Source organism: Euleptes europaea, chromosome 5 (genome assembly GCF_029931775.1).
Source record: "Euleptes europaea isolate rEulEur1 chromosome 5, rEulEur1.hap1, whole genome shotgun sequence".
NCBI lineage: Eukaryota > Metazoa > Chordata > Lepidosauria > Squamata > Sphaerodactylidae > Euleptes > Euleptes europaea.
This window is the reverse complement of record NC_079316.1, coordinates 56,994,493-57,009,767: the sequence shown is the minus strand read 5'-3', so window position 1 is coordinate 57,009,767 and position 15,275 is coordinate 56,994,493. Positions and strand designations below refer to the sequence as shown.

General features: G+C 42.4%; 1 protein-coding gene across 1 annotated transcript in view; it reads right to left on the bottom strand.

Annotated features, from left to right (window-relative positions):
- SORCS3 (sortilin related VPS10 domain containing receptor 3) overlaps positions 1–15,275 on the bottom strand; it is a 564,006-nt gene that overhangs the window by 353,354 nt on the left and 195,377 nt on the right. The window contains exon 2 of the mRNA XM_056849278.1: positions 8,923–8,990. Within this exon, the coding sequence (XP_056705256.1) occupies positions 8,923–8,990 (68 nt within the window). The remainder of the gene's footprint in view (positions 1–8,922; positions 8,991–15,275) is intronic.

Genomic DNA, 15,275 nt, shown 5'->3' with positions numbered 1-15,275 from the left:
GAAATTGCTTAATAGCTATGTTTCCAGGGTCATTTCTGTGCGTGGGACCATAGGACTACAGAGTCTGCATTACCTTGTAATACTTCATGGAACCGAGACTCGGTGTTGCCATTAAGATTACCAGAAGGTGAATTCTCACCAGCATATAATTCTTCTGTAACTGGAGGAAACATGTTAAAAGTTTAATTTTCTTTGCAGAGGTGTTGTTATGGATCTCCACATTTTGGGATTTGGATTTCAACAAGAATTCTGTGTGAGGTAATATCTCTCTAGGACTTCTGTGCTTCCTTGAGTTGTTATTTATTTCTGGCTATTATTAAGGAATGATGTGCTGTCTTTGCTGCACTTACGCAGAAGTGTAATTAATTTTTTCCACCTAAATTTGTCTGCCTTCCCTGATCCACTACAGCAGGAATAGCTGAAGCAAGCGTAGAAATGTGGAGCTCTTTACCTTTCTGTTTAGCCATAAAGAAGCTATTTATCTTGTGTGCAAGTCCAAGCTAGGGATTGCAGTTTCCCTGACAAGTGACTGAGGAGCAAAAGCGAACATTTGGAATTCACTCCAGTATCCTTTCTTTCCCTCTAATCCATAAAACATGACATACACATGGCCACACATTTTAATGAAAATTTCTTGAATGATATCTGAATTCTTTTTCAAGCTTGGATCTTGACAATTCCTTAACTGTTGCAACAGTGTCTGTGATCCACATTTCCTCATGCCTAGGGATGTTGGTGAAATCCTAATGGAGTGGATTTTGCTGCCTGCCACCTTCTTGGTAGAAACTGATTGGAGTGGAACCAAGTATACAAGAGTTCTGCAGATCTTTCATCTGGGGTTTACAATTTTTCCCTGCCTCATCTCTCCAAGGATCATGAGAAAAGCACACTCAGTGGTTTACTAAGAATGGTGTCTGCCATTCATAGGCAACATTTGGGGGGATTAGGGTTTTCAAGGAATGGTCCTTAGGCACAAACATTTCCATTATAAAGGAAATCTGAAATCTGCATAGACCATAGGCATCAGAGAATCCACTTCAATAATACTACAGTACTCAACTGAAAACCTGAATGCACTTTTCCAATAACACATAAATATACACTCACTGACCTAAAAGTGGTGGCATTGTAATGCGAAAGAGGGGTGGTTCTCACATTTGTGGTGGGAGTGCCCAAGGGTAGTAGAATTTTGGAACAAAATACTTAGTAAAATTAGAGAATTGTTTAAGATTACACTTCAAGTAACTGTAGACCTGATGTTTATGGGAATAATGGGTTGTGAGAAGGTAGAAAAGAGTGAACAAGAGATGTTTAAAGCGATGATATTAGCGGCTCACGCAGTTATAGCTTTTGGATGGAAAGATAAAACAAAGTGGACTATGGACAGGTGGAATAATTATGTGTTCGAATACGTGCAAACAGATGTATTGGGATACTTAAAACAACAGACGATGGGAGAAACAGAAGAAATGGAAATGAAGACTAAGTGGAACCCATATATTAATTGGGTGAAAAGAGGAGAAGCCAACAAAGAGACTTTAGTAAAACTAAAAAGGCTATGCTCATGGCTGAAAATATGAAAATATGATATTATGGATTGGTCCGTGGGGGGAGGGAAACTTGTATTGGAAGAAGGAAAGTGTAAATTGTAATTATAAAGGTATGGAGATGTAAAATGACTTCCAATGCAATAAAAAATATATTTAAAAAAAAAACTGACCTAAAAGTGGTGACTACACTTAGCAAATACTGGGGTACCATAGTAGACATCTCTTTCTCATAATGTCTGAATCACTGGATAAAGGAAAAGCAAAATAGAACTTTTTTTAATGCCCCTATGTCTACTGTCTCTGCAGACCTCAGAAAGATGAGGAGGACCATTCTCTGACTCATCTTTGGTCTCTGTCCTGTGAAGGTCTGTGAAATCTGATGGAAGAGTTGTAGAGCAAATCCAACAAGTTAAAAAAGAACAGAACCCAACTAGGATGGATTAGTGGAAGAGAACAGAACCCAATTGGGTGTGAGGTCTCTTGTTGTCCTGCTAAAACTTCAATAATTCCACGTACTCAGAGTTTGTCCAGAAGTACTCAAAAATTTATTGGATCATCAAACAGAACTTCTCAGTAGAACTCTCGGCTCCTGATACAGCATCAAGGCGTTAATGAGCATACATTCCAGTAGAGTCTAGTTTATAGCTTGTCAAGTCTCACTCCCTCTTCCAGGTGTCTTATCTCAAAGTTACAGCCTGGTTGCATCAGCTTTTGCTGAGCTGTGTGAATCTCCACACACTGCCACTACTCACACACTGCATCTCCTTGCTACCTCCTGGGCAGGAGAGTTCACCATATTATTACAATCCTTAACAATGACTACATTTATTTACATAATATACATTTTGACAGGCATTGAGACAACAATCCTGACACTGGGAAATCCACTCATCCATATATCGTTGCCTGGCTGAAAAAAAGACGAAGGGCATGAAGCCACAAGAAGCAAAGAGACAAGCTTACTGGGAACTAAAGGGAAGCAGTTGGTTCAGGCGACAAATTCGTGATGGGCATCTCTTCCCTGTCTTCAATTTCCGTCTCAGGATATCATTTGAAATAGTTAATGAAGAAGGGACATCTTTTGTTTCTTTCTCCAAGAGCACCACTGCCCACCAGTCCATAGAAGGAATGCCAAGCCAACATGTATTACATGCCTGTATGGAAACACTTGCTTTAAGCATGCCGACCAACTAGTATTATTGCAAGTTCATGGCAATTATTACTCTCTGCTCAGACTGCCTAACTTGGTTTCATCTGTGGGAAAACTTCAAACTGTACAAAACCCAAGTTTTTTTTCCACGGGTAAAACAAAACAAAAAAATCCATCAAAACGGATGATTGAGCAGCACTTGGTTTCAAGGTAATCTAGCTATTTTATATATGCATGAGATCTGCTGGGTGGGGGGAGGATGTAGTGTGTCCATGAAAAAGGCAGCATAATATCCACTGTTAGTTTAATAATAAAGAAAAAAAATAACATAGTGCCAGGGGATGCAATCATATGATGACTACTGTCTGCAAACTTCTTTTCAATCTAGAAAATGGAAGTAAAACTTCATTACTGCCTTTAGAAATATCCATAAACATTAAATTCTATACTGGGGAAATGCATGGCTGGGATCCATTAACATTACAGGGTCTGCCAGCGCAGCAAAATGAGGAGGGATGTTTCTGTAAGCACACCCTTCATGCACACTTCATGGCTTGTAAGTGCCAGTGAACTCGGGGCTCTTACTCCATGGAGGAGGTCAGCAAGAAGAAACACAGGCATCAAAAGAATGAGGAAATAGGGGATCGAGCCAGTCTCTAAATACTTAAGAAAATGGAGGACAATTAAAATGGAAAGCAACAAGCAATTTACCAAAAATAATAAATATTGCTAGGGTTTCCCTGAAGCACTGGTTGCTATAAGACATCAAATGTAACCAGCAGCTAAAAGGTCTCCAGGCTGCCCCTACTGGCTGTTCCTCACTGAAGATAGCCTATATGGCAGGGACCTTCAACCTTTTTGAGCCTATGGGCACCCTTGGAATACTGACACAGCATGGTGGTGCAGCAACAAAATGGCTGCCATAAAATGGCTGCCGCATGAGGCGGAGCCAGCCACAAAAAGATTGCCACAGCTTAACTTTGGTAACACAGTGCAGATCCTTGTACTGTGGTGGCAGCTGCTGCCAAAGCAACATTTTTTAAAAAATACTCTGCACAACCATTCAAATATACAATAGTCAATCAGAAGCCTTGCTGAGCAAAAACCCTACCTGGCCCCACCCACTTCCTAAAAACACTTAATAGGTGCCAGAAAAGGTATTGTCAAACGTAACTCCCATTTTGTGGAAAGGGCTCCCTGAGGAGGTAAGGAGAACACCATCATTCAGAAATCTTCAGGAGATGCTGCAAGTCCATTTTGTTCACTAGGGTTTTTAACAGGCTATAGACTGCAAACATCTTTTGGGCAAGAAGGTATCTGGAGTTTCATCCTATTGGTTTTAAATTGTGATGCTTTAAATTATAATTTGTAAGCCACCTTGAGCCATATGGAAAAATGAGATATAAATATTTTAATCAATAAAAGATGATTAAACATTTCTGCACAATTGTTAGTTACCATCAAAACTGTCAAAGGAACATAAACGATTTACGTATCACAGAGAAAGTAAGAGGACTGAGCATCATTTCTGCTTTGACCTAGCAATGCAGCAGGCCATTTAAACACATTACATATTTTCATCTGCTTTAGGATTATTAGAAAAATCATTTGGATGCAGTTTTTTTAAAAATTATTTTTGCTTAAATGGTCCCTAGGCCCTCATTGATTTACCTGCTTTTGTAGTCTGCTGTGGGAATGTGGTTGTCTTTCATATCTCTGCACTGCTTTTCATTTTAAAAGGGTCTTTATTGTACCCAGAGGCCCACCAGAGAACTAAGTGTCAGTTTTGGATGCATAAACACCTTCAAGGTCACATGAATTAATGAAGAGTGCTTTGGGACATTCCCACCATGCCCTGAATGGTGTGAAAACTTTTGTTTCCACTGTGCCAGGCATTCCACTAGATGTCCAGAACTGGTATCAACAAGCACTACTGGCCAAATTCAGTTTCTTATGGCCTAGGATCAGGGCCCACAATGCTCTCAGGGCAATAGCTCACAGAATGAGGCATTGTGGTCCCAGGTGAGTGAAGTTTAAGGAGAAAAGTGTACGAAGCAAGCCCTATGTAGTAATCGCTATGATGCTCTCCTTCAGGTAGCACAAGGTACATGATTCCCCCCTCTTCCATTTTATCCTCACAACAACATGGAGAGGCAGGTGAGGCTGAGAGAAAGTGACTGGCTCAAGGTCACAGAGTGATCTTTATGGCAGAGGTGATTTAAACCGGGAACGTTCAGCTCCATGTCTGTCTAACCACAACCCACGCCAGCTGTGCTCCAGTGATGGCATGTTGCTTACCCCAGGCAGAATTCAGCTAATTATAGGGCACCACATCCCCTCTGCAGAAGGAGCGGTGCTGCTTCACTGTAATAATACACTCTGGCAAATGGGTAGAGCAGAACATATCTGATGCACTTCAGCAGATGTTGTTCCAGTCAAGCTTTGAGCAGGGCAAGGTGAGGCAGAGGTGAAAGCGAGGAAAGGGGGCAGGCTGTTTTGGAGGGTGCCTTGTGACTCAACCATGGAGGAAGGCTACAGCAACCCTGGTACAAATAAATGTTGATCAATAATGCTGCAGCCAATACCTCCTCTCTACTACAGAATGGAATCTTCAGATAAAATTTTCTTTTTATGTTCACAGACCTGAATTTGCACCCAAAAGAGCTGAAAAGAAGACAGAACTTTTACAATAGCCTGAACATAGCTTGTTATTGTGTGTTTTTAATGTTGTAGTTGATAGTTATATTAGATGATGAAATGTGAAAAAGGATGTCATCCACAGAAGAAATGCTTCATTCTGCAAGTCTATCCAGTTATATTTTTGTCTTTCCATATATAAGTTATAGCAATATAGTGCTGAGTTGAATTCTAATGGATGATATAGAAGTTCTAGAAAAGACTGTGTGTGTGTGCCGTCAAGTTATAGCTAACTTATGGCAACCCCATAGGGTTTTCAAGGCAAGAGACTTTCGGGGGTGGTTTACCATTCATTGCCTGCCTCCATGTGGGCTGAGACAGTTCTGTGACTCTGTGTGTATGTGTGTGTGTATAGAGAGAGAGCTATTTTTTTTCCAGGTGAGGCAGGGTACAGTGAAAAGAGGGGCCCCATCAAACATTCAGCCCCCAGGCCTCTCACAGTAAGCAGTTACACCCATCTAAGGCAAACCAAGAATCTTAAAAGGCACTAAAAGAGGACAAAAAAATTTTTTAAAAAAAAAATGCCTCTCAAAGAAGTTTGGAATCCATCTTGTGTGCTTGACAGGAAGGAGTTGGCAGCTAAGCATTTTCCCATGGCCCAGGGAGTGTCTAGCTGAACAATGGGGCCAGCTTAATCTCCACTGTCTCACCCTAATGTGATTCAATGACTGTCCTGAGCAGACCACTAATCGCATTATCTATACCCATCCTGGCAATCACTCAGTATTCAGGAGAATACTCCAAGCATTCTGTTGCCCTGAAATCTCATCAAGGATTCATACCTGTAACTATCACTACGATCAGTCACAACTCAAGAGAACCATTCAGGTATTCTTGTTCTTACTGAACAGCCATCAAACCTCTCCTCCCTCTTTTGTCTGGACCTCAGAAAAGCAATCACTTCTTTGTCCCTGGCTTACATGCCAGTTACCTCATTTTAGCTATAAATATTGGCCCTTTACCATTAATAGGATGTGTGTCCGGGGTACTCTGACACACCCCATTTGCATGTGGGACCCCTACTCTTTCCCTTCTCTACAGCACTGCTTTCAACGGGATGTTGCTCTGAAAGACTGGTAAATATCACCTTAACCCTCACTCTAGAATCCTGCCCCTCCTTCCTGTTATTTTCTTAGCTCTTATGTGAATCATGTGTGTTTTTGCTGTGTGTGCTTGAATCTATTTTTACAATAAAAAAGAGGATATCACAGAGCTGGAAAAAGTACAGAAGAGGGCATCCAAAATAATTAGGAGGTTGGAGCGCCTTCCCTATGAGAAAAGAGGTGACTAAGGTTTATAAAATTTATAAAATGATTTATAAAATTATGACTGGGTTGGAGAGAGTTGACAGAGAACTATTTCTCCTTTCGCAAAATACTACAGCTCGAAGGCATCCAATGAAGCCACTGGACAGTAGATTCAGGATGGACAAAAGGAAATACTTCTTTACACGGCGAGTTATTAAAATATGGAATTCATTGCCAGAAGATATAGTGATGGCCACTGGCACAGACAGATTTGAAAGGGGATTAGACAGATTCATGGAGGCTAGGTCTATTAGTGGCTGTTGCCATGGTGATAAAAGGGAACCTCCACGTTCAGAGGCAGTAAACCTCTGCAACAACAAGGGAAGGCCTCAGCCTCAGCTCTCCAGAGGAATTGGTTGACTACTGTGTGAGAAAGGATGCTGGACTAGATAGATAGGGTTGCCAACCTCCAGGTACTAGCTGGATATATCCTGCTATTACAACTGATTTCCAGCCGGTAGAGATCAGTTCACCTGTAAAAAATCGCTGCTTTGGCAACAGGACGCTATGGTATTGATTCTGATTCTAGTATTTGAATTTTGGCAGAATTCTTGCAGAACTATGCCAAGGCAATTTTAGAAACACGACTTTTCATTACACCAGTTTTTTGCATACTACCCCTCACCCTCCAAAAAGAAGGGATTCGTTTTGACGAGATCTTTTGATGAGACGTTTCCTTTCCCTCCCTGAAGGTCTCCAACTGTAACATTGCTGTCACTTTCTTTTACACAGATCAAACCCTGCAGCCTTCTCTAAGCATTAGTACAGGATTTCTGTTGGCTTGTAAGATTATTTATGCAGAGCCAGATTGTGCAGTAATTATGCCTATACTATAATCACTGTGTCATTTTCACTTGTTAGGTACAAGGGGGGGGGAAGTGGTTTTTCCCCCAGGATTAAATACCCTGAAAAGTACACCGTAAGTGGAAACGACTGAGCTCCCTCCTATTAGTCGCAGGGTTATTTATACCTCTGCGGATTAGCATGGTACAGTGCAATTAGGCTTTAGAGGTACCATGCAAATCGAGAAGTTTGAAGAGTTCTTAGGAACAATTAACCCCTAATGCAGTTCTGCCTGCATAGCCATTTCTTCCTTGGTTATGTTCCAGAAAGGGGCCCTGAAAGTGGCTTTCCAGCAAATGGTTAAGAGAACAAAGATGCAGAAGAAGAATAAATGGAAGATAGGAGATAGTTTTCATATTTAATATTGAGTAAAGTCATTATCTGGGCTGACGAGCAGCATAACGTTCATTGACATCTTGTCAAGATTACAAGTCTGTCAGATAGTTTGACAGGTGCAGGATAGATCAGTGAGATCTAAGGATGATGTAATCAGCCTGGAAAGTACCTGGGAAGCTAGAGAAAGCTGGCCTGATCCAGTTAGAGCCAGGTGGCTGATGCAATGCAGTAGCAATACCAGGATAATTGGATATCTACTGTGATTGGTGGCTGCGTCCACCAGGTGTATATAATGAAGTGAAACCGCAGTTCTATGCGGGATGTTATGAGCGGAGAGTGTGAAAGGAGTATCTGTATATATTTCTGCACTGTACAAATAAACTACACTTTTCTATGTGGCCGTGGACTTTCTGATGGGTATCCTGGACAAGACTGCTAATCCGCTTGGCTTCCGCGTCACATCTTACTGGTCTTTTATGCATGGCTTGTTTTATCTCGAATTTGAAAACGCAGGCAAAACGTGGGGAAACACGGGGGAGAGCAAGTTGACCTCTGATGGTTGGAAACAGCACGTATAATCCAAACAAAGACTTGAAGTTGGGGTGACAGAGAGTGAAAGCCCTACATAAAAGACCACTGTTAGATATCCAAAGATTATTGTAAAAATTGGGTACATTCCTTGACAATTACAGCTAATTAATGTTCCTAATCCTGTCCTTCATTCATTTTTAAAATGCCTTTACCAAGTTACACATGTGCACATAACAATACTAGGAGGATATACTTACATGTTTGTGATCAAATTATTTTGGCTGAACCAGGCCAAAAGTAAGGCCATTTTCTATTTTTTGCAAAACCCCAACAGAGCCCCCAGACCTCACTGTGCTTTCTCTGCTACAAATCTCCACTGCTTGTGAGCATCGCACGCTTGGGTGCAAGGAAGCAACATTTTCTTAGAGTAGATCACAGCTTCTTTCCCTCCATCCTCATTTCACACAGCCAGCCTCCGTCCCTGTGATACCATGTGGAATCTCCTTACCTCCACAGTGAGCTTTCAGTAACACTTCCCAAGTTGAAGTCATACAGCTTGGTAAGAATGAGAATCACCTGAGAGAAGAAGAAAGGGAGGGGGGGAGAAAAGAATCTTCTTTTAGCTTTCTGAAACAATATATATCTATATACATAATACATCCAAAATCACCCAAAGGAACATTTCTCCACTGTATGGGTTTTATAGGATCAAGCAGGGAGGAAGTAAGAGTTTAAAGAGAGTATCCATTAGCATAATGTATCCATGTAATATTTATTTCCAATTCAGAACAACTTGGGAATTAAAATGAAGTATTTTAGGAACATTACATTGTTCGTACATAGTGGGAACAGAATATACCTATTGGACAGCCTCCTGATGTCTGCAAATTCAGCCAGATCTACGTGCATATAAGCAAACCCCCCACAGGTTGAAAAAATAATTTCAGAAACTTGCTGCCACTAATCAAAAGGCTTCATCACAAGGCAGACTGATGACTTCACTGTTGGCTTGTATCAGAGAAAATGATATCCTGGATCCAAACTGGAAGGAGTAATCACTCCCTGGCAAGTGTGCCAAACAGTGGTATGCAAGATCTGAGGGACTGAGGTATCCAAGGGATTGAGGTACTGCTGAGGCTCAGTTTGGTCCCAGTGTGTTTGACGAAGTGCAACCTTGTCTCTTCCCCCTCCCTCCCATTTGTTTTGTTGGCACACCAATACCTACACAACTAGACACTGTACCAAAAAGTTTGCCTAGTCCCAGTTTAGGGCTTTAAAGGTCAAAACCAGCACTTGGGTTTAGAAACCAATTGGTATCAATGAAGTTGGATTAAAATAGGCATTCTGTGGTCATTGTGCCATTCTCCCCACGGTAAATGGAAAACCACCACTTGGACTACTAGCTGTAGTATTTTCAAAAGCAGTGCCCCATAAAATGTGCTGTAATAGTCTGGTTTGGAGGACACCATGACGTGCAATTGTGGTCAGATTAGATTTCTCCAGGAAGGTCTGTACTCATACCACATAAATCAACCTATACAGTTTGGGGCCCACCTACTCCCATATGAACCTCCGCAGCAACTCCAATCACCTTTGGAGCCCCTACTTGAGGTGCCCCTGCCACCTGAGGCTAGACAGGTGGCAACCTGGAAAAGGCCCTTCCGGGTCATTGTGCCGCAACTTTAAACTCCCTCCCTTGGGAGATTTGTTTATCTCATCTATCATTGTCTTCTGCTAGCAGGTGAAGACTTTTGTTTGTTTGGCATTCTCCCACTAACTGTTATTAGTCCTCTTCCCTGGTTGTATTGTTATGTTTGTTTGTGTGTTTATATGTTTTATTGAATTGTTTAAATGTTTTATACACAGTTATATTTTAAATGCTGCCTTAATGTCTTGATATTTTAATGGTGAAATGTTTTGATGCTCACCGCCTTGGGGACCCTATTTGGGTAGAAAGGAAGCTTGGAAATGTTTTAAATAAATACACAAAGAGGTAAAATGTATTCTGGTCATCGCGGAGGCCTGCTAATCCAGATTGCAGATGTGCAGTGCAGTCTATATTCCCTAGACTATATTGTAGTGTGACTTAATCTTCATACAGGCATCAAACATCTACCAAAAATTATTAGGGCAGAAGGAGATTATAACCACACCATGAGGCTGTGCCCACCAATATCCCAAGCACTCACCAGTATGCCAGCAGGGAAGAAAGCAGGCTCTCAGATACCCTGGCAGAGCACACCAAGGCTGGAGAAAACCATACTGGCAAGCCTGACAATCAGCTGACTGGTGGGAACAGTAGTATGGCTACTGGTGCCAGGTGCATCAGAGGGGAGCTGCACAATTACATGCCCTTGAAAGGAGGCCATCCATGTCCGTCCAAATATGGGTGGAGCCAGAGGAGCACAATGGCTTGGCAGCTGGGGAAATGGGAAGGAAAGGAGAAAGCAGCATGGGAGGAAAGAGGAGGTGAGGTGTGGCTGAAGGTGCAAGACCCTATGAAAGTGAGGAGACATAGGGTTGCCATCTTCGCCATCAGTGGGAGGTTTTTGGAATGGAGCTTTAGGAGGGCAGTGTTTGGGAAGGGGAGAGACTTCAATGCCATAGAGTCCAATTGCCAAAGCGGCCATTTTTTTCAGGTGAACTGATCTCTATCAGCTGGAGATCAGTTGTAATAGCAAGAGATCTCCAGCTAGTACCTGGAAGTTGGTAACCCTAGATCTGTGTTGGCGAACCTATGGCATGCGTGCCCGACTTGGCACGTGTAGCCTTCTCTGCCGGCACGCGCGGAGCCGTCGCATCTGCCTAGGACGCTCTCCTCCGCTTTTCCTCCCAGCAGAGGGTGTTATGGCTTTCGCCCAGCACACCCAACTGGCTCATTCCTCCTCTGCCTCCAGAGGAGGTTTTTATATGCCGACTTTTTCTACCACTTAAGGAAGAATCAAAGCGGCTTTCAATCACCTTCCCCTATCCCACAACAGACACCCTGGCCATTTATGCATGGTCAGTTTTGATGCTCACTCAAAGCTCTTTTTAAAAATGCAACTTTAAAACTGCCTATTTACCGTCTCGAAGCAAAAGGAGAAATTCCACCCCTCCCGCTCGCCTGCTCCTTTGTTCCTGTTTGCATAGCCATTAGCATGTGCATAGCTAATCTGCCGCTGTTATTTTGCATGGTTCCTTCAGGGGGATTTTTCAGGTTAAATTGCCGTGTTGTCACTTCGCAATAAATAAGTGGGTTTTGGGTTGCAGTTTGGGCACTCGGTCTCTAAAAGGTTTGCCATCACTGCCCTAGATGGATATGAGGAAGAAAGGTGGAAAAGGAGCACTAGGAATAAGAAGGAGGAGGAGGCAGGGAGAGCATCAGAGGGAAGGGTAGAGGGAGAAGGAAAGAGAAAAAGTCTGGAAAGAAGCAAGATAAGGAACAAGAGGATAAAAGGGCAGAGGGAGAAGCTGGAACTGCAACCCAACTCAAATGGCGTCAACCACAAGAATGGGCTTTTGTATACCTATCTCCCAGTAAACAGACATTGTGTCACCTATGGAAGGGGGTTCAATGTGTCCACCTGGAGGGGCTCACCAAGGCCAATAGGAAAGCTTTGAAAACATTACAATGAATGAGAGGAAGAGATCAGAACATGGTACCCTACTTTTTGGTTCTCGGGGTCTGCTATAGGATTATTATGTTACTTACACTGGGAAAGAATAGAAAAGTTCAATTTTGTTCTAAAAATATCCGAAGACGTGAGCTTTCTGATTGAGTAAGCTACCCTGTATTTTACTTCATTAACTTTTTCTGCATTATATCCTGCCCACTCAGCGCAGTGGGCTGTGGTTCCGTAATCCGAAACATTTTTTCCTGGGTTTCATTGGGGGTTTTTCACCCTTCCATATGTTCTGTGGGATTTTGAAGACCCAGATTTGGCTGTGATCAATAAAATGACATCAAGTGCTCTGCTATCAAGATGACGGGGTGTGGCGGTTTTCTCCATCAGAATACGAGGCGACTGCTTATTTCGTAAAAGAAGGGCTGCGCTTCATTCGGAATATGTGAAAGAACAGCTGCCAGAGCAAATGCGTCGAGTCAGCACGGGTCAGTCTGGAAGATGACACCCCATTAAAAATGAAAGCAAAATGGCCTCATAGTGATAAATCTGAGAGTTGGCAAAAGGTGAAGAACCCTGAGCAAGCTGTGGATGACCCAGTCAACTGGCTGGAACCTACATCTGCTTTTGCTGATTAGCATGTTGCCATCCATCATAGTAACATGCATGATAAATGAGGCAGACTACATCCTGGGACTCTGGTAGGCTTAATGCAGAAATCTTATTTTCCTTGGCTGATGCATTTGTCAGTCCATGAAGCAGCACCGATTGACTAAAGAGACTATACAAGGAACACCTGGACACCCTGGGCAGTGCTCTATTCCCTTTCATATCCTTACGCCTTTAAGATGCCTTCACTCCTGTTTGTCAGATTTGCAGGCAGTATTCACTCCCAACAGCTTTCATATTGAAGATTTGCAGTGGGAGTGGGGTAATCCAACAGACAACTAAGTCACATAGTTTACAGTCCTCATCAATTTAAACCAATGAGGGGTTTGATTTTTACAGGAGATTGAGAGTGTCAGAAAAAGAACAGAAGAATGAGAGAGGAAACTGGAAGTCACAGGCAGACATTTGCTGTAGTAAATGTATGACAGTGGATGAATTCCTTGCTGTGGGGGTTGGAATACTGGAATCCATGATGGGACCCAAGATTTCTGCTATGTAAACCAGCACTCTAGCCACTATTCAACACTGCCTCAAACATAGCCTGTAATCCAATAAAACACGGGCAAAAGCTCACTTTAAAGCATACTCGGAATAGAATTTTCAACATCCAGGTGGGGCCTGGAGATCTCCTGGAATTATACCTTATATCCAGACTTAAGAGATCAGTTTCCCTGGAGAAGGTGGCTGCTTTGGAGGGTGGACTCTATGGTATTATACCCTGCTGAGATCCCTTGCCTCCCCAAACCCCACCTTTCCCAGGCCCCACCTCCAAATCTCCAGGAATTTCTCCACCTGGAGCTGGCAACCATATCCTCCTAGACCACTTTTCTGGGCTGGATTTGAGGAACTGTTTTGCAGTGGCTTCAGCCCTATCTGGAGGGTAGGCTTCAACTGGTGGTGCCTGGGGGACTGCTGTGGGGTCCATCAAGGCTCTATCTTGTCCCCTGTACTTTTTAACATCTATATGAAACCGCTTGGTGAGGTCATCTGGGGATTTGGGCTAGGTTGTCACCAATATGCAGATAAGAACATAAGAAAGGCCCTGATGGATAAGACCAAGGCCCATCAAGTCCAACAATCTGTTTACGTGGTGGCCAACAAGGTGCCTCTAGGAAGCCACTAACAAGACGAGTGCAGCACCACCATCCTGCCTGTGTTCCACCGCACCCAAAATAATAGGCATGTTCCTCTGATACTAGAGATAATAGGTAAGCAGCATGACTAGTATCCATTCTAACTAACAGCCATGAATACCCCTCTCCTCAATTAATATGTCCACTCCCCTCTTAAAGCCCTCCACTCGGATCTATCTTGCACCAGGAAGGTTGTAGAAACCCTGATCTGGTAGCTGGAAGCAGTTTTGGAGTGAATGTGGGCTAATAAACTGAAGCTTAATCCCAACAAGACAGAAGTACTATTGGCGTAACTGTTATGGATAGAGTTTGCAATCCCCTTGAATGAACAGGTCCATTATCTGGGAATGCTCTCAGACCAGGCCTATTGCTGGATAAAGAGGTGGCAGCTGTGGCCAGGAGTGTCTCTTACCCACTTTGATTGGTTAGCCATCTGTGGCCTTTCCTTGGCAGAAAAGATCTAGCCACTGTGGTGCATGCTCTAGTTACATCTAGATTAGATTACTGCAATTAGCTGTATGTAGGGCTGCCCCTGAAAAGTATTCAGCATTTCAATTGGCACTGAATGCTACAGCCAACATGTTGCCTGGAGTGGGTTGTAGGAAGCATATCACGGCAGTCTTAGCCAATCTATGCTGCTTCCACCAGCAAGACTTTATTGTTTCATTCAGCATTCCCTCAGTGATCCCTCCACCCTGCCCAACGTTTTCTTGGTTTTATGTTTTGGTTATGTTTTGGTTTGGGTATTTTAGCTCTAGTTTAAATTGCTTTAATGTGGGTTTTGTTGGTTTAAATGGTTTTTAAGTTGTGATTTCATTAAGATTTTTTTAAAAATTGTTTGCTTCCTTGGTGGCTCTTATTGGGTGTAAATTTTGTAAAAAATATAAGAATACAACATATTAAAGATGCTACTCTACCCATCTGGTGGATTCTCTCAGAAAAGATTCTGCAGAACGGTGCTCCACATAGGAGCTATAACATCTGAATCCTATTTTCACACAATATTAAAAATATGGGAACACTGAATTAGCCTCTGTTCTTAGGTATTCAACTGGCAGAAAAGTTATGCATGTCAGGCCATGTGCAATTTTCTTCATTATGTGTTCAAATTCAATTGATAATAATGTTGTGCAAACCAACTGTAGTGACATTGCTTTCAGCAGATATACTGTGGGTATATACTAGATATCAATGAATAAATCTGCCCTACTATTCTTGAGCAACTGCAAATCCTGATGAAAGAGAGAGAAAGTTTATAAACCATCCCTTTGGGCTGCAACTTCATCAGGGTCCTGGCAAGCAGCAAGATTTGCCCAAGGCATTCATTATACAATACAGGCAATCTTTCATGTACAACATAATAAATTACATACATACAAGCTGAACAGACAAGTCCAAATGGCAGTCATGAAGTTCTGCTACCATCAAGCCAAGAAAAATAGGCATCTTCAGAT